Source organism: Callorhinus ursinus, unplaced genomic scaffold (assembly GCF_003265705.2).
Source record: "Callorhinus ursinus isolate GAN/ISIS: 27379988/994484 unplaced genomic scaffold, GSC_fseal_2.0 scaffold54, whole genome shotgun sequence".
Classification (NCBI taxonomy): domain Eukaryota; kingdom Metazoa; phylum Chordata; class Mammalia; order Carnivora; family Otariidae; genus Callorhinus; species Callorhinus ursinus.
The window spans coordinates 23,769-48,516 of NW_027397116.1; the positions used below are offsets into that span (position 1 = coordinate 23,769).

The following is a 24,748-nucleotide window of genomic DNA, read 5'->3' on the forward strand; positions in this document are numbered from 1 at the left end:
CCAAAGGACGCCGGCGTTGGTGGTATAGTGGTGAGCATAGCTGCCTTCCAAGCAGTTGACCCGGGTTCGATTCCCGGCCAACGCACGTTCTGCTTTTTCCTGGAAGAGCGCGCGGAGTGCTTTTTTAAAAGCTTGAACCCAAACTAGGGACTGCAGGCGCTGCTCTCTCTCGCCGGGGCTCGACTGTCGCGGCAGAGCCCCTTTCCCCGCCCCGCTGCGTTTGGGCGGTGTTCGACTCTGAACGCTTTCCTCTCTGCAGCTCCTTCCCGCCTGCCTTTAAGCCCTTCCGTCTGCGGAGGAACCTACCCAGTCCGGGCGTCGAGTCTCCCCCGGCCCTGCGTGCAGGTGCGAGACGTTCTCCCCGGGGCCCTGCGCGTGACATTAGCGCATGCGTTGGAGGAAGTGCACTTGCTGGTCTACGTTGGTAAACAGATCAATTATTTGAAGGCAATAAATAGACCATTAAAAAAGATGCTCAATTTAGCTGTCGGAGAAAGTGTACGCTCGGAGCAACTTGGGTATATGAATCCACTTTTTCAACTGTAGACGTTATGAAATCGAAGTACCGATCAAGTTTTCGGATGAAAACTTAACGCCCGAGATGAAAAGTGCTGTCTGTGAGTGTACAATACATACTGGTTTGAAAACTAAGTACGAAAAAAAATCTCTATATATTTTTATCTTAGCTGCATGTCGAAACAATATTTTGGAAATCTTGGGTTACTTAAGATGTAGTCTTAAAATTATTACATGTTTCTTTTTAATGTGGCTGCAAGAAAATTTAAATTACACAGAGGGCTCTCATCACGTCAGTTTTGTAACGTGTCAGTCGAGACAATCAGCAATCTTTCGCAAAAGGAATTGTCCCGGCAACTTAGAAGTAACTTCCTAAACAATGACTTTTGACCCGTTGCCGCGGTTTTCCTCGTTAGTATAGTGGTGAGTATCCCCGCCTGTCACGCGGGAGACCGGGGTTCGATTCCCCGACGGGGAGAAGGAAGCGGCATATTTTTCTCCCTTCCTTAGTCTACATTCTCGCTTACCGCAGAAACAAAAGGTTTTCCTAAATAATTTTAGGTTCTCTCCATGAGCATGGTTGTCACCGGTGAATTTCTCGGATGATGGGCGGGAGTACTGGTAGGCACGGTTATTTTGACCCTGGTTCTTAACCCTGCAAGCGAGTTTCCCTCTGATGTACCGCTGAAGAGGCCTGCCATTGAGTGTAACTTCTCCCATCCCCATGATTTCTTGCTGCCCACTGGAAGAAAATTCCAGGATCCAGGCTATACCTCGAGCCCTGTATTCCAGATTTTCACTCTCCTTCTTGCCCTCTCCCATCCCAACGACTTACCTCCTTTCTTTCTCCTGGGTATACTGCTATCCACCTGTGCCCAGCCCACGTTCTCAAAAGTTCGCGCTCTTTCTGCTGCCTTACTACAACCAAGGTGAGCAAACAGAAATGAGCTCTAGTCTGACAATGGGAATACCTGTCCTTTCATCACTAAGCAGCTGTTTGCTTTTGCGCAAGCCATTTTTCTCTGGGCTTCGGTTTCTTCATTTGTAACCTGGAGGAACCAAGCTACAGTGTTTGAGACTCTTTGGGGCTAAAGTCCTTTGAAGTAGTGCCCTGCACTCACAGCTGGCTCATACTTTAAAAAGATACTATTTTTCCTGAATATAAGAGTAAGATGTAGTCCTTGTAGAAAATATGGGAGATAAACAAACCACAAAGAAAGAAGAGGCATCCATATTTCCATTACCCAGGAAATCTCTATTAATATTTTGCTGTGTGTTTATGTCTTTGGCATTTTTTAAATGCAAAGCTGGAATCACATTGTGCATATCGTTTTTTAACCTACTAGAGTGTTTACTTAAAAATGTGAATATTTGTAAATTCATTAAATGTTAGTCTAAAACATTATTTTAATGGCTTCGTTGTGCTATATTAAGTGGCCACATCATCATTTCTTTAATGAATCTCCTGTTTTTAAGCATTTTTGTTGCCACGGTGTTTTTCTGGCTTTTCTGGTGGGGCAGCTCTTGAAATCTCTGCTGGGTACTCTTTCACCCCCCAGCCATTACTTTCAGCGTGGCCTTGGTGAAATCTGTGGTCAGTCCATACTCAGTTCAAGGGTGACCCAAAGATATGAGAGCTTGATTTGCAGATTTGGTTTTCCTGGATGAGACTATCTCTTTTCTGAGTTTGACTTCTTCAATTTCCAGCCAGTCTGGAAGCCCAGTGCGTTGGATATAAGACTAGTTTTCTGCATTCATTTATGCCCCTGAGTTTCCTGGCGAGTGCCCTCAGGATGAGGATCTCACCCATTGTGATTCCTTCTTCTGGGGCTTGAATGCTCTTTTATTTTCAATCTGATTTGATTGCTATCCATTGTCTTACAGATTTTTTAAAAAAATATTTTGTCCGGAGTTTATAATTGTTATCTCTGGAGTGGTTAGCACGACGCAAGCTCCTCCACCATGATGGAAAATGAAATTGCTTTTTAATTTTATTCATAGTGTTTCTGAACTTCAGAAGTTTCTAATTTTTATGTAGTCAAATACTTTCCCTGGTAGTTTTTTTAAACTTTTTTTTTCATTTATAGAAAACTCCTTCCAACCCCAATATCAGATCAGTTTTTGCCCCCCTTTCCTTATAGTAATTTTGTTTCCTTTTGCTTTTTGATATTATCCCTTTAGTTCTTTTTGAAATTATGAGATATAACATGGGGTAAGTCTATAACTCTATTCCCATCCCTCCATTCAATTCATTGAATAGCCCATCCCTCAACCACTGATTTGAAATGACATCAGTGATGGCTACTAATCCATCATCTCTCTCAAACAAAACAAAACACAAAGTCTGGGACATACCTGACTCCAGTCTCAGTGGGATCCATGAGACAATGGTGAAACCAGAAGATATCAAGCTTCCTCTTGGATATTGTGAATGACTGGGAGTCAATGGCTTATTTTTTTTATGCTGCTGTCCCTTCTTTTCTTGCCCATGTTTTTGATATTCAACTCTGTGAGTGATGTCCCACTCTGATTTCCAAGACCATTTTGACTCCATCTTGGATTATGAGCTGTTTATCATGAACCCAGTAGATTGCAAACTTTCTCTTAGATATTGTGGATCAACGGGATGGTATAAACTTTCCTCTGATACACCATGGGGGTCTTTTCCACAGGAATTTGGGAGGAGTCCAACACATGGACCTGGAGCCCTTCCCTCTCCCCACCCCCAGGCTGTCTTTTAAGCACAAAAACATGCACAGACCCTTGCCACAGTTTATCAGAATATATACAACTGTAGCCCACGACAACATAGTTCTTCAGAGCTTTTCATCCCCTCGTTCTCTAACAGTCCTATATTAGAGGCAGAAGTGGGAACATTACCTGCTTATATTTTAATATATTTTATATATTTAATTTGGTGTTGGTTTTATTTTATTTTATTTTTGCTTTTCAGTTTACTCCCTGTAGTGAATATGTGGATTGGTTTGCTCAACACCCATTCCAGTATCATTCTGGCTTGCTTTCCTGTGCTGTTGAGGCTGGGGAGCTAAACAGGACATGTTCTAGATTCCTCTGCGGCTGGGTTTCTGTTATGATTTAGGTTTCACCAACTGGATGTACTTCAGTGAGATTTTGATTTGTAACTGAGTTACATGGGAGAGAAACAGAGATACAATTTTAGAGGTGTAAATAGTGGCCAATGCAGCTTTGTTCTAGAGCAGAGCCTGGAAACAGCAGAAGCTTTGTTATTTGCTTTGTAGCAGTTTTTGCTGGGTAGTGTGGTAGCCCTGTATACAGAATAGTTTAGGGAGTTATTCCTGGAAGTCAGCCTCCAGTCTGTTTCCTCAGTCTTCCTAATGCCTGGTGAATTATCTGTAGCCCTCAGTAAATCCTTTTGTATTTAAATAAGCTAGAGTAGATGCTGTTGTTTGCGATTAGGAACCTTACTGTGCTTATCCTTGAATGAGAAGCAATCTAAGTAATCTATCTGGATCTGGTGTCTCTTTCTCCCAATAAGGAGCAACCCTCATTCTGGATTTTATGTGTAATCTTTCTTTGGCTTTTGTAATAGTTTCAGTGTATGTGTATGTGTTATCAAATATATATATTATTTGGATTTTCACGCTTTTAAAATTTATGTAACTGGTATCAGATGGTACACAGTCTTTTGCAACTAGCTTCCCCCCCTTTTTACTAAGTATTATTTTTATAGGATTCATTTATGTTGAGACACATAGCCATGAATGGTATTCAGAAGATTTTAAACAGTTGCAGGATTATATATTTCAATTATTCCCTATTAGTCCTTAAGTAGATAGATAGATGATAGATGGATAGATAGATAGATATGTGTGTTTATGTTTCTCATTCAACTGATTTCCGGGTAATGTAAGTTGTAGTGCAAATACTATGTCAACCTTCCAAATCATCTCCAAAATATTTGATTTTTAATAATTGTTGGTTTTGTTTGCTACAGCTGTCAGCAGCTAAAAGCTGCCTCTATCTGAGCCCTGGTTTAACATGGGGAACTGCATCAACTTCCTGCAATTTCTTTCCAGTAGGTTGATAGTCATTAGGTGACTTGTCTGAATAAGTTGAAATTGTTTTCCTAAAATTAGGAAAGGGTGGGTATTAATGATACTGCATCCTTTGTCATCTGCTGTTGAACCAACAACAACTGTAATACATTTTTTTCTAGTCTTTAAAATATTGTCTGTGGGGCATCTGGGTGGCTAAGTCAGTTGGGTGTCTGACTCTTGATTTTGGCTCTGGTGGTGATCATGGGGCTCTGAGCTCAGCAGGGAGTCTGCTTGGGATTCTCTCTCTCTCACTCTCCTTCTGCCCTCCCCACACCCCTGCTCGCACTTTATTACTAAAACAATTATTAATGGTGGGAGGATGTTTGGAGTTTAGAAAAAAGACAACCTTGTCCCATGAATTGAAGTTAAAATACAATACAGTTGCGGAAAAGAGGCACCCGCCCCTCAGTCACCCTTGAGCCCCACATTTCCCCCGTGGTCCAGTCTGCCTCACAGCCTCCATCCTACCACAGGACGGCCACAACACTTGGCTGATGCTCTCAGTGTGACCCATTACTGCCTGTCTGCTCTCTGTTATTTCTGGACTCTTGGTACCAAGGTTGGGTGGAGGCTTCAGTTCCCACAAGTGGCCACAAGCAAGGGTGACTACAGAGTAGTACTGAGTGGTAGTGGGCAGCCACGGTCTTGGGGGGGCCAAATTGACACTGGACTCTTGTTACCTGGACCAGGGTTCAGGTGGCCCTGTCCTGGGAGACAAACAGGGACAGGGACCTATAACCAGGACTCGCAGTAGGTTGGCTTAAATTGGACCTGCATGTTGGGAGGCATTGAGTGGCCTCTGGGTAGTGCCCACATAGAGTTTCCTAGAGTTGGCCAGTAGTGGTATGGGCACTGGCTTTTTGGGGTGTCCAGGGAAAGCCAAAGCAGACCCTAGAAGATGACTCTTTCTGAGGGAAGTTAGTTGTTATAGCCCTGACCAATCAGCATGTAACTGCCTGTACATTTCCCTCCTTGTAACAGGATTAACTGCATTACAAAAGTTGCCTGTTTTTTTTTCCCTAACAGATAATATTTAACAGAAAATACTGTTTAACACATATGCTAAACATTGAAGGTTGGTATAGTGTTCCTTTTCCCTCGTGCACATGTAAAACCTTGAACAATCCACAATTTGGGTATGTTATATTTTTATTACTCTTCAATCTAAGTATTTTTCAATTTCCATTCAATTTCTCTTTGATCCATGAGGTATTTAAAAAGCATGGGTTTTAAATTTTCCACATATATGAGGGTTTTATTTTTATTATTTTTAAAGATTTTATTTATTTATTTGACAGAGAGAGAGATAGTGACAGCAGGAACATAAGCAGGGGGGAGTGGGAGAGGGAGAAGCAGGCTTCCTGCAGAGCAGGGAGCCCCATGCGGGACTCGATCCCAAAAGCCTTGGATCATGACCTGAGCCAAAGGCAGACACTTAACGACTGAGCCACCCAGGCAGGCCTATATGAGGATTTTAAAAGATATTTTTTTGTAATTGATTTCTGAGTTAAATTGCATTATGTTCAAAGAATGTGTTCTATATAGTGCCAATTCCATGATGTATCTTAAGACTTGTTTTATGGCCTCATCTAAAGTCAATTTTTGTAAATGTTCTATATGCATTTGAGAAGGATGTATAACCAAAAATTATTGGTTGCAGAGTTGTAAATATATATTAAACCAAGCTTACTGTGTTCATATGTTTAATTTTTTTTTCTCTGTTTGACCTATTGAATGCTGAAAGTAGTATGTTGAATTCTCTCACCATAGAATTTGAAGATTCACTGTAAATGAAATTGTCAGTTTTCCCTTGTAGGTCAAATATTCCTGCTTTTATATTTTAATGCTGTTTTATTAGATACATATATTATTAGAGTTATTATATGTTCATCATGAGTTTAGTCTTTTATTGCCATCTGGTGACCATCTCCATTCCTCGTGATGCATCATTTCTTACACTTTATTTTGTCTGATATTATATAGCTATATGCCAACTTTCTTTTTGTTAGACTATTCCTGGCATATCTTTTTTCCATTCTTTTTCATTCAATCCTTCTGGTTTTTTTTCTAATGTTTTAATGTCATTTTTGTAAAACAGGATAAAATAGAAAATATATTTTAAAAATCCACTTTGGCAAATTTTCTCCATTTCTATAAATTGTGATTACTGATATATTTGGATTTATTTCACCATCCCATTTTGTGCTATCTTTTTCATGCTTCAGTTTTTCTTTCTTTCTTTCTTTCTTTCTTTCTTTCTTTCTTTCTTTCTTTCTTTCTTTCTTTCTTTCTTTTTTGGCCTTCTTTCGGATCGCTGTTATGTGTCCACGCAAAGGGAAGCATAGGAAACGTATCTGTGTTTAGAATAAACTGGAAAGTAATTTTTAACTCCTGCTGCCAATCCAATAAAAGAGGTGAAGGTGAGAGTAGCGGTTCCTAAACTTGCACTTCGCGGATGAGTAAAATTTCCCCTAAAATGTTGGTGGTCAATATAGAGTTGCCAAATTTTTATTTTGCCAAGTTAGGAAATTTAGAAAACAACCACAGCCACAACTATCACCTATCCTCACCATAATTTTATAAAGTAAAGAACATTTAAAGCCAAACTTCTAAAGTGAAAAAAAAAAGGTAGTCTCAATGCAGAGATCATTTGGCGAACTTATCTGAGATAGATACACACACACACACACACACACACACACACACACAACTGATGCCCATGCCCCTCTATCCACATTAGTGTGTACGCTCATTTCACCCAACATCGCTGGGAACTTTGACCTGCACCTAAACTGGAGCAGAGGGCGGGGGTGTAGAAGGAAGAGGAGGTTCTGGGTGGAGGCTGGGGAGGGGCCCCCTGAACCAGCCACACACTGTGGGTGCCTGGGTGCGGCAAAGAACGGTGGTAGAGCGGTTGGGTGTGCCTGTGGCTGCGAAATGGGCCAAGAACCAAGAGAGGAGCTTCCCTCCAGGCAGGAGAGAAGAGGAGGCCCAGCCCTGACCAGGATCCCTGGCCTGATGATGTTGGATGCGGGGTCTCTGCCCTCGGATATTTAGATCCGGATATTTCAGTGTGAAAGTCCTTAAGTCATTGGCATTTATAAACTGTGTTCTGCCCGGGTGCCTAATACGCTAGTGGAAACCTTTCAAAACAGCTGGGGCTGGAGATTAGTCTCGGCCTATTAGGCTCCCTTGAGCCAGGCAGGATCGGACACGTGATGCCGTATTTTAAATATTCACAATAACAAGCTGACACGAACACATAAATTGTCTAGATCGGCAAAAAAAAAAAAAAAAAAAAAAAGTTGACTGTACTTTCCGGAGCAAGACCAAGGGAACTCGCGAGCCCAGAGAGCCTTCGTTAGGGCTTCCCCAGAGACCTCGGCTGCTCCGGCTTCTCGGCCTCGTCTGGGCGGGCACTGAGGCCGGTCCCAGGTCTAAGCAGGTGCCAGCGCGGGGGAAAGCCCTGCTTCGCTCGGGCCGCCCGGTGCGCCGGAAGGGCACCAGCCCCGCCCGAGTTTTGGGGCACAGGAGGAAGCAGTACGAATGTTCTCTGCGGTGAACTGACTTGGCAGAGGCGCTAGCTTTCGCCTGTCTCTGTGGCGCAATCGGTTAGCGCGTTCGGCTGTTAACCGAAAGGTTGGTGGTTCGAGCCCACCCAGGGACGGGAGTTGAGCGTTTTGAACCCGGGGTGTGTCTCTCGGGGCGCGGAAGCCGCGGAGTTCTGGGCGCCGCTCTCCGGTTGTCACTCTCCCCGCCCCCCTGGGTGTTCCCAGGCCGTCGGTCTGCAAGATACGCCCTGCGGTTTGGTAGGAAGCCTTTTAAGCGGCTTCACTAGAACCTGGTTGTGCCTCTCAGGGCGCGGAAGCCGCGGAGTCCTGGGCGCTGCTCTCGGGTTCTCACTCTCCCGCCCCCCTGGGTGTTTCCAGGCCGTCGGTCTGCAAGATCCACCCTGCGGTTGGTAGCAAGCCCTTTAGCGGCTTGACTTAGGTCCTACGAAAACTGCCCCTTGAAACTGATGTTTTAAAAATGTTTGCCGACCAAAGGAAGCAAGTACTGCTAAGCCAAAGATGAATTCGTTAGCACATCTGTGCCTGCCTTGCCTTTGTGCTTGGATTTCCTTACTCATGAAACAGGCGTGTCCGGAACCTGGACCCCTAGTCATGCTGAGTCCTACTGCTTACCCGTGTCTGGAGAGAATGCCTTCTAGCTTTTCAGTAGACACCTTCCTCTCCAGCCTCGCGGCCTTTCACATCCTTACCACTTCCCCCTTGGGTTAACTACCCGGCTTTCCGGGGGCGGGGTTCCTGTCTTCAACCCCCCCCTCCCTTCTTTCCTCCTCATAGCTGCTAGAGAGGCTTCCTAAAATGCAAACTTGTTCTGCTTAAAATCCCTCAAAGGATTGCTTGGCTGGCTGGGGCGCTCCTTAGCTTGGAAGGCAGTGCCTTTCATGATCCTGAACTCGCTCCTCTCCCTCCCTGGCTCTTTACACTAGAAAACAGCTAAACTACTTTCTTGAGCCCTACTCTGGCTTTTGAATCTTTGCCTGGCAAACTTCTCTTCATCGTCTGTCCCCCTTGCCTGGCAAACTCCTACTCATCCTTCACCACCACAAAACTAAGCCTCTGCAGGCTGTTCTTCATTCCCTCCTCTGGGCTTTTCTCCCTAGAATGAAAGCTCGTCCAGGAATGTCCCCATGTTGTTCATCTTTTTATCTTCAGCACCTAAGCCCAAGCTCGGGGCATCATAAGTACTAAATAGATGTGAGTTGAAGATTTTATTTATTTGTTCGAGAGGAAGATATATATAGAGAGAGCATGAGAGCAGGGTGAGGGGCAGAGGGAGAAGCAGACTCCCCGCTGAGCAGGGAGCCTTTCCCGGAGCTTGATCCTGGACTCCTGGATCATGACCTGAACCCAAGGCAGACATCCAACCAAGCCACCTAGGCCCCCTAGATGTGAGTTGAATGGGGTTTCCCCATGCACTTGCCTCATATCTGGATCTCATGTAATATTCAAACGTCAAACTTGAATCATGTTGGCATGTAGCTCATAAGTGACACCTAACTAACCTATACCTCTGTCCAGGCCCCTATGTCCTTCCTGGGGATGCCTTCTCCTGTCCACCACCTGCTCGGAACTAACTCTAACAGCCACCCACCCTCCCATCTCACACCACCTATAAAAGTCCCCTTCACCCAGTTGCCTTAGCAAGATTGGTTGAGTCTGCAACTGGTTAATTCGTGTGAGCTGTGTGGATATGATTTCGTTAACCCAAACTCATCCTTGGTAGAATTCTGGACAGCAGGAGGAAAAATGGATTTTACCATTCAGGTCTTATTATCATGGTTTTTCCATCTTTGGAGAGCAGCATGCAAAATCTTGTTCAATGCTTTATTGGAATCAAGAAATGCTCTGCTTAAAGCTTCTAATACAGAAAGAGACAGCTAAGCTTTCTTCCACAAGCCACGCCCGTGATTTCAAAGTCTCAGAGTTTAACTCAGCAGAGTACATTTAGTATCGCTTATCCAGCATTTGGTGGCCGAATGATGTGAAGCTGGAGGGGGAGCTGTATTAAATACTGAAGCAGAAAGCCGGTCATAGTCCCCGCATCTCCTCTCTCTAATTCCTACTATCCTGGCCCACAATTGTCCTCGTGTCCTGCCCATTGCCTCCTGAACAGCTGTTGTAGACTCCTTCTTGTCATGCTTTCTCAGTTCAGACCCAGAGTGATCTCTGTTCACTGAGCTTAATCTGGGACAGCAATGTGGCTCTCCTTCCTATGGACACAGAGTTTGATCTGCTCTTTCTTTTCCAAGACCGTCCCATCCCCAACCCCTTTCCGAGAGCATTTTCTACTCATGACAGACATCAAGAGCGTTCATCATTAAATATTCACACACCATCCCAGTTCTGACAGGGGCTCCCCTGAAAAATCAATTCTACATCACCCTGTGATTTTTCTGTACCTACACCACCGCTCACGTTCTAGGAAGACAGCCCAGGCAGGGGTCTCCCCTGGTCCGTCCTGGACTGCCTTGCTCTTTCTCAAGCCACCCCCTTCGCTGGTTCTGCTATCTCCCCTAGACCCTCAAGAGCCCCCACAATTTATATGGAAGGGGTTTTAGGGTGGCAGCAACAGATGTAGACCATGACCCAGCTGGCCCTTGTCCATAACTCTCTTATCCACTTATCCTGTTATTTAAGAACAAGTTCATACATTGGGTCACCATCCAGAGTCTGCATTGTGGCTTTGCTGTGACAGACAGTTGGGCAGAGAAAGTATCTGCGTAGTTCTGAGAATTCAAGTCTGAGTACTGTGTCTACTCACTGGGGCTTCATGGCTGGCTCCTAGAGATCGCAGACTCTTCCTTTCCAGCAGAGACCAAGACAAAATGGAGTTGAGTGGAAGATCCTCAGCCTAGACCCTGATGCGCAGTTTTCCTGCTGCTCCCAGAGCTGCCTGGTGGGGATGATGGGGTTGTGAATCCAGAAAGAGGCTCAAAGGTGCTGCTTTTACTACCCCCATTTGTCCTAAGGGCCCTGTTTCCAGGAGACTTTGCTGTTTTTCCAGCCCTTCGTTGAGCTATGAAGGTCTCTCTGCACAGCAAAATACAGCCCCGTGTCCACTGCAAATAGGAGTACCATCACCAGGGAGAAAGGGATTTGGGGCCAGTGTAGGAGTGGTGAGGTGGATGGAACTGCTGAACCTAATGGGAGAAGCAGAGGGATGAGAAAAATGACACTTGTTAAGGCAGAAATTTGGTGTCCAATTCTTTCCTTTTATCTAGTGGTTAAATAAATATAAAGGTCTAGGGCCCCTGGGTGGCTCAGTTGGTTAAGGTCTGCCTTCAGCTCAAGTCATGATCCCAGGGTCCTGGGATTGAGCCCCAGATCGGGCTCCCTGCTCGGTGGGGAGCCTGCTTCTCCCTCTCTCTCTGCCTACACCTCCCCCTACTTGTGCTCTCTCTCTCTGTCAAATAAATGAATAAAATCTTAAAAAAAAAAATAAAGGTCTTTGAATCTTTGGTGTGATCTTAGAGACACATTAACGCGCCCCCTCCATTCTCCCCTCGGTTACAGTTACTTCACCTGTAAGGCAGACTCAATAATACCTATAACCTCATAACGTCGTGGCGAGGGGGTCACTGTGATGGTCAAACTGGGTGCATGGAAAGAAGCACTTAGTGGGGTGTCCAGCACACTGAAAGGTGCCCGATAAACGTCAACTCATCTTTGTTACAGAAGGGGAACTTGAGATTCAAAGAGACTAATGGTTTATGCATTGTCACATGATTAATGAGCAGCAGAGCCAGGACCCAGTTTCCATGCCCTCTCTGTGAGCCAGTGAGGGGCGCCCACCAGATTGGTTCTTGGCTAAGACTTGAGGCTTGGAGAGGAAAGGAGGGCAGTGAAGATGGGCTACCACTGTAGGGACACATAACATTGTGGGCATGGTGTGACTGGGGCAAGGAGGGACAGGTGTACTTATGGGACAGGAAATGTGGCTTCTGTTCATGCAGAATCAATGATACCCCTCAGAACCCCTTGTAAAGAAGCCTGTGGAATATTCCAGAATCTCCTTTCCACTCATCTTCACAGTCTGAGTGCAGATTCCATCCATGCCCAGGAGGTTCTGGACCCTCGGGGGCTGTGCAGCTCTTACCTTGAATGATGATGTCCACAGGCTCTGAAGACTCGTTTTTCTTCCCAATTAGCCCCCTGCAGAAGTAGGAGCCACTGTGTTTGCTTGTCGCTGCTGGAATGTGGAAGTCAGAATTACCATAAGAGAACTTCTTGCTTTTTCCATTCTGGAAATATTGAACGTTCCATACGGACTTGTTCTTCCAGCTGTGGCACCTCAGCGTAATGGGCTCCCCCTCCTGGAACACCTGCCGAGGGACCCAGAGCAACAGCCAGCCTGAAAGACATGAAGGCCACCGGCCCAGAGGCCTCAGCAATCAGAGCCAAGACCTTGGGAAGGGGATACTCACCACCCAGATCCTGGGGCACCATGGAGAGCCAGCCTGGGAGCCATCCCTGCAGAGCTTGCTTCAGGAAAAAGCCCACTGGGCCCTGCAGGAGAACTCATGTCACACTAAGACTTTTTGTCTAAAGGGGAAGAGGGACACACAAATCAAACTGTAAGGGTAGAGCAGAGGGACTAAGGGAAGAGGTAGGGGGGAAGCCATCTGCTGGGTCCTTAGGGCTGCCCTGGGATTTGCTATGGCAGGTAAGGCTACAAGCAGCCACCGTAAGTTCTAGGTCAAAGAGTAAAAATTGCATTTGAAAATGATGATTTGTGGGGTGCCTGGGTGTCTCAGTTGGTTGAGCGTCTGACTCTTGGATCCAGCTCAGGTCATGACCTCAGGGTCGTGGATCGAGCCCCACATCGGGCTCCATGCCCAGCACAGAGTCTGCTGGAGATTCTCTCTCTCCCTCTACCCCTCCACCCACGCATGCACGAGCTCTCTTTCTTTCTCTCAATAAATAAATAATTTAAATCTTAAAAATAAAAGAGGATTTGCTCCATTAAAGGAAAGGTTGAGGGGCGCCTGGGTGGCTCAGTTGGTTAAGCGTCTGCCTTCGGCTCAAGTCATGATCCCGGGGTCCTAGGATCGAGCCCCGCATCGGACTCCCTGCTCCGCAGGAAGCCTGCTTCTCCCTCTCCCATTCCCCCTGCTTGTGTTCCCTCTCTCGCTGTGTCTCTATCTGTCAAATAAATAAATAAAATCTAAAAAAAAAAAGATTACGGTTATAAGAATACATATAGATAGTCTGGTGGCCTTTGGGCCAGTCTGTCCTGCCATGGACTTCATGAATGTCCATATGTACATCCATTCAGCAAAGATTTGGTGGAGCACTCACTAATGTACCAGGTGTTGTGCAGTCTGGGGTTACCTGCTGACGAAGACACATGATCCCTAACCTCAAAGAATCTGTAGACCCAACATAGAAAAACACATACGCAGAAATAATTCCAACACAGTGTGCTACAACAGATGAAGAACAAAGGTCTCAAGGGCCAAAGAGAATGGCACAAAGAGGACTTCTCAGAGGAGGAGAAAGTGAAACGAGTCTTGAAAGATGATCGAGAGTTTTTCCTGGTGAAGTTAATGCTCATGGTCACAGCTTAGTGCAATCCTCATTGACGGGACATCCAAGCCCAGGTTCTAGATCGAACTCCAAGGCAAACTAATAGCTCTCAGGCTTGATTTTTCTAATAACCCATTTTATTTGGTCTAAGGTAGCCATGCCTCACCTAGCTCGAGAACAGACATTCCTCCCCATAACTCTGTAGCATGAAGACCGTGTCAGCTACGTGGTGGTCAGAGGCTAGGGAGCCACAAAAGTCAGCTTCAGAGGCCTAGTTCCGTGAAACTCTTTGCAAGTCAGGCCCCCCTTCCCCTCCAGGCTCCTTCCACCCATACACATGGTGCCCCCAAGGCAGCCATTGAGGTAGCGTCAGGCTTGAGAGGGGAACACTGCAGGTACTGGGCCAGGTGCTGTGATTCCAGGGAGATTAGGACATAGCCCTGCCTCGGACATCCTTCCCTCACCTGTTTCTGATGCCTGCATTCTGCAAACAATGCTAAAGACTTCCGTTCCATGACCAGTGTGCAGGCTGAACATGCCTCTATCCCCACCAGGAGAGTTATGCTGAAGTTTAAGTTTGAGTGTGGTATTGATGCAGACGGGGCGGCAGATAGGACCCTGGGCCGTTTGGAAGGGTTCGGAGGGTCACTTAGGGCATTGTGCCTCTGAGAGTCAGATGGAGATGGAGGTCATAAAAAGAGAACCATTAACTTATTCAATAAATATTGGTGAGCACTAACGGCACGGCCTGACCTTCAGGTGACACCATTCTCTTGGGTACGTTCTATATTAACGGTGGTTGCTGGGACTCTGCCCTGCAGGGTGCCGGGTCCATTAGGCACCAGCTTTTGACATTTTGCCCAAGTCCTGCTTGGAGATGGGACTACGACTCTGATATAATTCAGGGTGGCCACAGATCATCTCGTCTCAGTTTTAACCCCCAAGTCTCGGGTCTTCTCAAGTCTTCCACGTCCACCCTCTATTGGCGAGTCCCCTCTTCCCCTTCGCCCACTCACCCATGTGGACTTCGAGCTGCACGGGGTCACTGAGTTCGGAGAGGCCCTTCCGGCACCTGTACTCGCCACTGTTTTCAACGCTGGCGGCTTTGATGAAGTAGCTGGTTTGATTTGAGATGAGGGTCCCATTGTGCAGCCACTGGGTGGAATTGTCCCCAAGGGGATAGGTCCCCTGGCACTTGAGAGTCACACTGTCCAACGTGAGGATCCTATTGTATGGAGGCTCCAGAACCACCACAGCCTTTGTGAGGTCTGCTAAGGAGCCAAGAGAAGGTGGATTAGGGCAGGGAGGGGAGCGGACCCTACACTAGCATTCCCGGGGAGGCTCAGAGCCAGAGTGAGCCCACTGCAAACCCACGCTTGGCGACTCCGCCTTGGTTGGTGACTCAGACTCAGAATATCTTGGCTTCAAGGCACTTAGCCCTGTTTCTGACCTCTCATTACCCTGAGGAAAATTAGCCAGAGAAGCCTAGGGCCAAGCCTGACTGTACTGGGGAAGTGCCCCCTGACAACCCCACACCAACTGTTTCCCACGTGGTGCACGTTTCCCAGGGTCCCATGGCTGTTACACACTGCGTGCCTAGCTGGATCCATCCGAGACCAGAAAGCAAACTCACCAGCTTGTGTGCCAGCAGAAACTGCAAGACAAAAGGGCGAAACAAATGCTGAGCAGAAGTGGAGATCAGGGGGCTGGAGTGTGGAAGGGGTGTAAATTCCCCCACCAGCCCCTGCCTTGGGAGTCCCGCCGTGTCGCCAAGAATCAAGGTATGTATGGTGGCTATCTTTCCCGCTGCTTGCCTTCTAGTCACCAGTGTCGACGCCTCTTGTCTTGCCTTCCACCCACATCCCTGCTTTCAACACCACTCCTTTCCTCCTTAGTCCCTCTTCAAATTTCCAAAACAAGGGTACAGACTGAATTTCCCTGAATCAAGCCAGAGACACCACATCAACCCAAGGCCTCCCACGAGGGTGGAAATCAGGTCTTAGAGGGGAACCCAGGGATGTCAGAGCAGAAGAGACAGAACTTAGGGACCATCTATCTGGTCCATAGCCTTCAATTTACAGATAGGGAAACTGAGCCCCAGCAGGGTGAAGGAACAGAGACCTCCCAGTCCCCCTTGGCTTCCTGGTTATGCCCAAATCAGAGCCTGCATTCTCATCTCTAGCCCCCCAGGGGTTTGTCCTGGGAGCTCGATTGAGCTGAGCGCCCTGCGTGTGGTAAGGGGTCCTATTCCTTGGTAGGGGTCCTCTCCCTGGCCTGAAAAGTGGGCTCTGCTGAACCCAGGGCATCTGGAGCTTCTCTCTCAGCCCAAGTGACTCTGACTTACCTAGGAGCAGCAGAGCCATTGAGGGCAGCAACTGCCTCATGCTGCCACATCAGAGTGAACAAGTCACCGCGGATACACTGAGCCCTTAAGGGACACAGCTGACTTGAAGAGAGGAAGTAAATAGTCTTTCCCCCACCCCCCCAGCTCATTATTCTCTAGGTTCCTTTTCCCAGAACATCATCTGATTTCTGAACCAGAATTCTGACAAGTGAGCCCCATGATAGGGCAGGAAGGGGAAGAAAAAAGTCTGGAAGAGAAGCTGAGGGGGCATGTCCCCCTTGGGGGTCCACATAGGTCTACAGGTGAGCATCTGGTGACGCAGAGGCTGTCAGAATGCATCTGGTAAATCTCAAGATATTTCCCCCCCACCTGGTGGGTTTGGATCCACTCAGTGCCAAAGACAAGATAGCAGGACCCTGGGGATGAGACTAGAGAGGGAGAGCTGGTTCTACTTCAGAACTTGTCACTGCCCAGACCTGGCGTAATCCAGCCTGGACCTGCCTGCTACATTGAAATCTTCAAACCCCTAGAAAGCATCCCTCCCTCCAGGGTTATCTCCAACAGCATATTTTTCAAAATTCAAAATGCATGTGCCTTGGGATCCGCAATGCACTTCTTAGCGTGAATTTGACCCTGAGATTCACACCCCCTGTTAAAGGAAACCCGAGCAGTGGGGGAGGAATGGAGTCCTGGCGGTGGGGGTGGGGGATGTCACTGATTGGTTGCAGGGAAGGCAGAGAAGGAGGAATGGAGGGGAGCAGAGGGCAGGAGCTCTTTCCGATCAACCCACCATTACCAGGGCTCTGAGCTAAGTCACCGCAGCTCAGGGGAGCTCAGCCCCTCCGGGACCCACCGGACCCACCGGGCCTCGGCTGGCCCGGGCTCCTTATTGAAAAAGGTGGAGGTGCAGCGGCGGGGAAGCCATCAGATTTCGAACCTATTCTGCGCTCCCTAGATGCACCCCCCTCCCCAACACATGCACCTTCCTCCCCTCCCCCTCCTCCCCTCCCACCTTGTTTAAATCCAGGTCTCAGACAAAGAATCAAATGGCTCTGCTTGGCAGTGCCACTGCCCCAGTGGGTTCCTGGACATCTGGGACAGGTCTCACTCGAAAAAGCCTTGGAAAAGGCCGGGAGGTGAGCAGCCGACAGGTGTGAGGTTTGGCAGCGGTAGAGGGGCGGCGGGGCCGGCACGGGTGCCTGCTGGCCGCTGCTTGGGGACCAATGCCCCTGTCCACTCCAACGTCATATAAAAGCCACCTCTCGGGATTTTGTTTCGTTCCTAGTAGAGTTCATTGGTGCCCCCCTCCCACCACCCGCCGCCTTCATGCACTCTTGCAGCAGCCCCTCCCCCACAGGCCCTGGGGCTGGATGTCTGGTTAGGGTCCCCCCGGGACACGAACCCCGCAGCCATTCTAGCGCTCCCTCTCACGCGCCGCGCTTACACCTTGCAAAATCCAGACCAGCGTCTGAAAACGTAAAGCCCCACACTATGCACTTGAGATGCTTCTCTGGGAAACCTAGGCCCGGAGAGTGCCCCACCCTTCCCGGGGGCGGGCGGCTGTGGAAAGCTTCCGAGGTGAAGGGGGACCCGCCCGGGCCCGCGCTCTCTGTTCTTCACAGTTCTGCGTGGCTTTCTCGCACGTGGCTCGCGGTTCGCGGCAGCCACTGTAGTCTGCCTTCTTTGCGGTTTTATTATCTCCTCGGACTCATCTTCGGTCTGCAGTCTTCACGTGGAGGGAGGAATTGTTGGCTGCGGAGGATGGGCGATAGGAAGCAGGGAGCCCAGGAGGACTGCTAGAGTGGGGAGCACTCTGCAGGTTTTCATCAAGTGCTTACTGAGCCAGCCTCAGCTTGAGCCTGGGGCTGCAAGGGCTAATTTAATTTATGGGGTAGCTAGAACGCACAGTTTTCAAAGGACAGATGGTCTTGGGATAGCTTATGCTGGAGTGTTTGTCTGTCTCCAAGCTTGCCTTTTGTTTTCTCCCCTCACTGTTGTTTTTTCCTCTCTCCCTTCTTCTCTCCCCTTACTTTCCCTTCACAATTGACATGCCAGCCACAGCACAAGGTTCTGAGATGACCAGGCCAGTTAGTTTTCATCCCCCGATACTCACACTTGTGTAGGGGAGACCACCAGATAAGGGCCTGAAGTGCCAGAGGGACCGTGAGAGTATTTGCAAAATCCTGTTTGTGCACAAAGAAGGCACCTGTGGGAGGAGTCACGTGGAAGAAAGAACACTTTAATTGGATAACAAAAGATAATTTTATGTTCAGCAGGAAGGTTTTGAGGAAAGGCATTTCAGGCAAACAGGGAAGCATGAGCAAAGATGGAGTGAAAGAGGCTGGTGGCATGTTTGCAGAGTTGGGTATAGCTCCACAAGATTTGTGAGAACGACAGAGGAGAAGCACAAGCTGAAAGGTTAAGGGTGGGGCGCCTGGGTGGCTCAGTGGGTGGTTAAGCATCTGCCTTTGACTCAGGTCATGATCCCTGGGTCCTGGAATTGAGCCCCCCCGCACTGGGCTCCTTGCTCAGCGGGGAGGCTGCTTCTCCCTCTGTCTGCCCCTCCCCCTGCTTGTGCTCTTGAGCTCTCTCTCTGTCAAATAGATAAATAAATAAAATCTTAAAAAAAAAAAACTGTGCAAGATGGGAGGTGAAGGCCTTCCCTGGTGATGCGAATGAAGTTGTGACCTCTCCACCCCCTTACTCCTCTAGGAGCTTGTGCTTTTCCTTTGTAGTACTCATCAGATTTCGGTCGGGTCTGTGAGGGCAGGGAATCTGTTCCTCTTGTTTATATTGTATCCCCAGCATTTAGCACAGTGCCTAAAACATACTTGGCACTCAATATCTATGGAGTGATCACGAAGGACTTTGTATGTCATGGTGAACACTCTATACCTTCTTAGATTGCTTTCAGAATAATTTTTATAAAATATAAAACTGATTATCAACATTTTAAGCTGGGGAATGACATGATCAGTTTTACGTTTTATAAAAATTACTCTGATAGAAGTCCAATAAATACACTGGAAAGGAGAGAGATCAGAGGTGGAGAGAAGAGTTGGGAAGTTATTTTGACAGTCTAGCCAAGAGGAGATTCCCTGTTAAAGAAGTGGAAATGCAATGGAAGCCTCTAAGAGAGATGTGAAGAAGGTAGAACGGACAGGCTTTGGATGAGTGATTGGCTATGAGGGTAACAGAGAAGGAGGGGTCTGCCCGATGCACAGCTTTTTGATCTGGATGATGAGGAGGATGGTGGTACATTTCATGGACCTAAGAAATAAAGGAAGAGGAGCAGGCTTTGGGTGGGGGGAGATAATGATCCCAGCTCTTGATCTTATTGAGTTGGAGGTAGTTTTGATTTCAGGTGAAGATTCCAAGTAGGCAGTTGGGCATATGGCCTGGGAACTCAGAAGCAGGTCTGGACAAAAGACAAGACTTAGGAGGCATCAACATGGTGTTTTAAACTTTTGGTAAAGGCTTTAGTCCTTTTCCTAAGAAAAAATGCAAATAAATATACACATAAATTTCCCTATAATTTAAGGAGTTCCATGTGAAGCCCATCCAGAGATCCTAGGTTCAGATATAATATGGGTAAGATCTCTCTGAGTATCGAGTGAGAAAAAAGGGGACCTCCAGTGAGGGAAGGAAGTAGAGTAGATGGGAGGGTGGGGTGGGAGAAGGGCAGCAATGACAGAAACTTGGCACACAGCAACTTTTGCAGAGTGTGAAAAGGAAGAACAGCTGACAAAGGAGATTGGGGAGGAGGGGTTAGAGAGGAGAGGAGAATAGGGAAGCCCAGGTAGCAGAGACCTTTAAGGAGGCAGAAGTCAACAGTATTAAGAGCTGTAGAAAGTTCAAGAAGCCCTTTCAATGTGGCCTTCTGGGACCTATTCATGACCTTTGCCTGAACAATTTCAAGGGCTGTGGTTGGGGGACAAAAACTGATAACTTTTGGTTGAAGATTGAGTAGAGGTGAAAAAGCGTTTTCATGAATTACTACTCCTTCTGAAAATCTCTGTTATGAAGGCATCGTGGACCTTTGTCGGGGCTGTCCAGGGGCTTTGTCAGGGCTGTCGGGGATGAAGGCATCGTGGACCTTTGGCGGGGCTGTCCAGGGGCTTTGTCGGGGCTGTCGGGGATGAAGGCATCGTGGACCTTTGTCGGGGCTGTCCAGGGGCTTTGTCGGGGCTGTCGGGGTGTCGTCTTCGTACCAGCACCTCATTCTCCCTCGAGGAAGCCCCCACTGTGAGTAGTCTTAACAGAAAGTGGTGACTGGTTTCCGCTACGTAAGCCAAGTGGGCCAGATCCCCCTTTCCCCTGCCTTGGGCCAGTGTTCTGTGCTGAGCTGTGTCTCTCACAAATTTCTCTGTTGCAGTTCTAACCCTGAGTACCTCAGAATGTGACTGTATTTGGAGACAGAATCTTGGAAAGGTCATTAAGTTAAAATGAAGTCAATAGGATGCATCCTAATCCAATATGACTGGTGTCCCTGCACGAAGGTTGACACAGGCACAGAGGGAAGACCGTGGGAACACAGAAAGAGAAGATGGCCGTCTACAGGCCAAGGAGAGAGGACTCAGAAAAAAAACCAACCCTTGATCTCAGACTGTTAGCCTCCAGAACTGTGAGAAAATAAATTTCTGTTCTTCAAACCAGCCGGTCTGTGGTACTTTGTTGCATAGCAGCCTGAGCTGATTCAGACAGGAAGCCAAGGAACACATGTGGCCTAGGCTTGGCCAACTTGTCTCTTCTGGAATGTTGAATCCCGAACAAGTGACACTTATTCACCTATAAGGGAGATTCATTCATAAGGGAAGGAGATGGTTGGCGACTAATCATCACAACAACAGGAGAGGATGACCTGCCTCCAGTTTCCATCCAGTAAATTCCTTTCCTTTCCTTAATATGCCTAGATTCTGAGACAGGTGCCTACAGTCAAGAGCCCTGAGTGATACAGTAAGAAAGGAAAATCAGAAGATGGTAACTAGAGGGGATCAAGGAAAGAAAAGGAGATTTTGTTTTGTCCTAAGGGAGAGACTTGAACTTATCCACAGGTCATTTAACTTTCTTTTTTTTTTTTTAATTTTATTTATTCATTTGAGACACAGAGATACAGACAGAAAGAGAAAGCATGAACAGGGGGAGAAGCAGACAGAGAGGGAGAAGCAGGCTCCCCGCTGAGCCAGGAGCCTGATGGGAGGCTTGATCCCAGGACCCTAGGATCATGACCTGAGCTAAAGGCAGATGCTTAACCATCTGAGCCACCCAGGCGCCCCATCATTTAACTTTCTTAACGGCCATTATGGGGACTAACTTCACTCTCCAAGGCAGCCCGCTAGTCAGAATGTTGGCGTAGGCAGTTAGGTGGGTTCTAACAGGAAACCTGGCCGTCTGCAATGAGGAAGTCCGGGCCAGCTACGGGGAGAGTCAGAGGCCTTCCTGGTAGCCCTCCGCCAGAGCCGGATCAAACCAGACAGGCCCAGACTGCAGCGGATGCCATGACAGAAACCCCTGACCAGTAAGGAAGAAAAAGTGCAAAACTCTGCTTCCTGCCCCAAAGTAATGAATATTCCATCCCCTAGTTAGCAACTCTCAAAAACAAAAAAAACAAAAAAAAAAACAAAAACAAAAAAACACTAGAAACTCAACCCCGGAGGTGAGCAGCGGTTTTGAGCTCACAGGCCCTCACATCTCGAAAGGGTACTTTTCACCTTAATCCACTTTCCCCCTTGTGTTGCTTTTCAGTGTGCTGTGTCTATCCTTGAATTCTTTCTCTTGAGGAGACCAAGAAATCTTGGTGACATCTTTGAGACAGACTGGGTCGAAGCCCCAGGGCCTGGGGTCTCCCCAGTTCACCTGGCAACAAGAACAGATATAAACCCCCCGTGAATCAAGGGTAGGAGATACAGATCCATCTCTCTCTCTCTCTCTCTCTCTCTCTTTTTTTTTTCCAGATCTGTCTCTTGATGGAGAGAGTGTCAAAAATTTGTTGTCATGTGTCAATATCACCACAACTAGCGACTTCAGTAACTTTTGGAGGATTTCCTGATCCTTTGAGGGTACAGCGATTAAAGCGAAATCTTTAAAATAGACAGTCTCTGTGGACATGTATGGGAGACTGTAAAATAGAGGGAAGGAACGAATTTTCATCTTATCCGAGAACACTCACAGGAAGGAGGGAGATGGTTGGTATTAACTGGAAAGAAGAAAGCCATTACCCAACCCTCCCTCCCTCCCTCTCCCCCAAGAGTTTGGGCACAGTTACAGCCACGAGAAAACAGTGGACCTCATGGCACTTTCTTACCTCAGCCCTGTAATGCAATTGCTGAGATATCCAGGAAATAAGGACTTCTTGAACTCTGATCCATAGTAACCGCTGAGTTCTCTGCAACTCAAAACTTGCCATGGCTCAGTTGACTTAACAAGTATAATACGACGTACAATGAGGGGGTAACACTACCCAATATCCATCCTTCCTCCTTCCTAATACAGTGCTGATTTGATTCAGGAGCTCACGTCATTCCATATACAGACGTGAATCCTGATTGGCCTAAGCCATGAGGGTATAGCATTCTCCTGGCTCTTATTGGCTAAGCGAGGGACGAGGGGCCATTGTTCAAAAGATCCAATGGGGCAGAAAGAAATGGCTTTTATATGTCATATTTGGGGGAGAGGGTGTCTCTCTTCCATTGGATATGAAAAAGGACTCATTATGTCTCAGGGTTTGTTGGCAGCTATTGGTAAGACTTTGAGGGCAGCCAGCATGAGGCCAAAGCCAAACTGTGAAGGAGGGCAGAGAGGAAGGGAGGGGTAGAATGTCGCCTTGGTGACATCACCGAACTTCTGAGGCAACCAGTCCAGATTTTCATAATTGGAGATACATTTCCTTATTGTTTAAGCCTGTTTAAATCAGGCTTGCTACTTGGAGACAAATACATCCTAATGGATACCTAGGTATTTACGGAGTACCAACTAAAAGGATACGAAACTCTCTTTCTGGAAAGAGCTACTAGTGAATAGGGGAGAAAACTTGGTGTTTAATGAAGAGAGAGAATACTGACGGGGAGGCCAGGAGTTCTAGACCTAGCTTATGGGACCCGGAACAAGTCACCGGATCCCACCAGAACTCAGTCTCTACGTCCACGGGAGGAGAAGGTGGACTCTATGTTTGTTAAGATCCCATTTGATTAGACAGTTCTGCCTTAATGAATGTCAACTAGAGGAAAGACGACTCCTCACTTTTTGGTAAGCATCACAAAGAAATGAACAATGAAGCCCCAGAGAGAGGGAAAAAAATGTAATTGCCTTTTAAAGGAAATATTCCACTTGTTCAATTTAATAGCAAAATATAGTAATCTCTGAACTAGAAATACAATCGATATCAGAGTCATTTATACAAAAGATTCACTGTTCCACGTCCAGTAAAGTGAGGAAAAGAAACAGAAAAGGAAACTGGCAGAATCAAAGAGAAGGAGGCGGGGGGGCGGGGGGGCGGGGAGGGGGGCAGAGAGCGAGACACAAGATATGCCAGGGGAGCAGAAGGTAGAGAAAACCCTGGAAAAGTAAAAGGTAACAGGAAATGTACCTGGGTTCACAGACCCCAAGTCTCAAACATAGTTGGAAGATACACACAGCACAAGACACACACACAGAGGTCTGGGAACAGACACACCTACAGTGGCACATACAGGTGGTCCTGGCGAAAGAGGAAAGTCAACTCTACACAACAGGAAGTCATAGATGCAAGGGGGTGGGGTGGGGAGAAAACAACACAAATAAAATTTGTTCTGTGGTGTGACTTTAAGTGACAGCCTGTTTACTTTGGCTGTGCTCATTAATATGATACAGCTTATTGACATAAAAGAGGGTTCTAGAATTTTGATGCTATCTGCTAGAGGGACTTATAAATGCCCTACCTTGTTATCCCATCAGAACACACTTAAGAGTCCCCCCAGCCTTGCAACCATTTAAAGTTTCAAAAGAAGTGTTGATGATGTGCTTTTGGGGAGGATGTTGGCTAAGGAGGAAGGAAATCTAGGTTTCGATTTCAGTAGGACCATTGCTGGCTGTCAAGCCACTTCTCCTCCCTAAACCCCTGTTTCTTCGTTCCTCAAGTGAGGTAATGATTATGTCTAGCTCCTTCTGTCTTAAATAGGCTGGCTCCCAATGGTATTTCCAGACATTGCAGAATGCAGTAGCCTTTGTCTTCTAAAAATCCCAACGATGGCCATTCGACAACTTTGGGGGAACTAAAGAGTTTTTCTAGCAGCGCTAGCAAATTAGTTCCTCTAAGATGTAAAAATTAATCAGAAAGCCTGAACTCATGCTTTCACTCACAATGCAAACTAGTCAGTACCCAGGAAAGTAAAAGATAACACCAAAAGAAGGTTTGGAAAGGAGATGGAAAAAACGTTTTGTTTCGTCACTCGATGCCGTCCCTCTGGCGATGAGGGGGTTTGGAGGCCCCTCAGGAGTGTGAGCAGAACCCAGAACCAGCCCTGGAGACTCAGTCCTTGTCCCTCTCACCAGTGTTCAGTCGTTGTCTGCTTTAAACATTTTCTGTTTGAAAACATGCACACGAAGGGATAATATACTCTTGCCACTAAATAAGTAAAGCACTTCAGAAGTTAATGAACCAAAAGTGAAAGTGAGTCTTAATGACCTTTCTCCCTTCCTCAGGGATAACCACCGAGAATGTTATGGCCTTCCAGAAC

General features: G+C 47.1%; 1 protein-coding gene and 3 non-coding genes across 5 annotated transcripts; 3 read left to right on the forward strand and 1 right to left on the reverse strand.

Moving 5' to 3' along the window:
• Positions 1 to 13: 13 nt before the first annotated feature.
• On the forward strand, positions 14 to 85 carry TRNAG-UCC (transfer RNA glycine (anticodon UCC)). The gene has a single exon. It is a non-coding gene; the product is annotated as a tRNA-Gly (tRNA).
• Positions 86 to 922: 837 nt separating this feature from the next.
• On the forward strand, positions 923 to 994 carry TRNAD-GUC (transfer RNA aspartic acid (anticodon GUC)). The gene has a single exon. It is a non-coding gene; the product is annotated as a tRNA-Asp (tRNA).
• A 7,194-nt stretch (positions 995 to 8,188) lies between these two features.
• On the forward strand, positions 8,189 to 8,262 carry TRNAN-GUU (transfer RNA asparagine (anticodon GUU)). The gene has a single exon. It is a non-coding gene; the product is annotated as a tRNA-Asn (tRNA).
• A 1,712-nt stretch (positions 8,263 to 9,974) lies between these two features.
• LOC112839232 (low affinity immunoglobulin gamma Fc region receptor III-A-like) lies at positions 9,975 to 16,177 on the reverse strand. Of its 2 annotated transcripts, none has more exons than XM_025892033.2 (5): positions 16,035 to 16,177; positions 15,324 to 15,344; positions 14,707 to 14,958; positions 12,261 to 12,515; positions 9,975 to 11,304 (listed from the first exon to the last, which is right to left on the reverse strand). In XM_025892033.2, the coding sequence occupies exons 1-5, from the start codon at positions 16,072 to 16,074 to the stop codon at positions 11,129 to 11,131; spliced, it is 744 nt and encodes a 247-aa protein (XP_025747818.1). In that variant the 5' UTR covers positions 16,075 to 16,177; the 3' UTR covers positions 9,975 to 11,128. The 2 variants fall into 2 exon arrangements, with proteins under 2 accessions (XP_025747818.1, XP_025747817.1); XM_025892032.2 differs by having other exon boundaries at positions 14,707 to 14,961.
• Between the last annotated feature and the right edge of the window lie 8,571 nt (positions 16,178 to 24,748).

Bases quoted from the DNA above. Each gene is read 5' to 3' on its own strand.
- LOC112839232 (XM_025892032.2), bottom strand. From the start codon at position 16,074: ATGAGGCAGTTGCTGCCCTCAATGGCTCTGCTGCTCCTAG. The intron at 15,345-16,034 runs GTAAGTCAGAGT...TTTGTCTTGCAG, and splicing joins AATGGCTCTGCTGCTCCTAG to TTTCTGCTGGCACACAAGCT. The intron at 11,305-12,260 runs GTAAGAGCTGCA...TTCTCCCATTAG, and splicing joins TGTGGACATCATCATTCAAG to GTTCAGCAGTTCCATCCACC.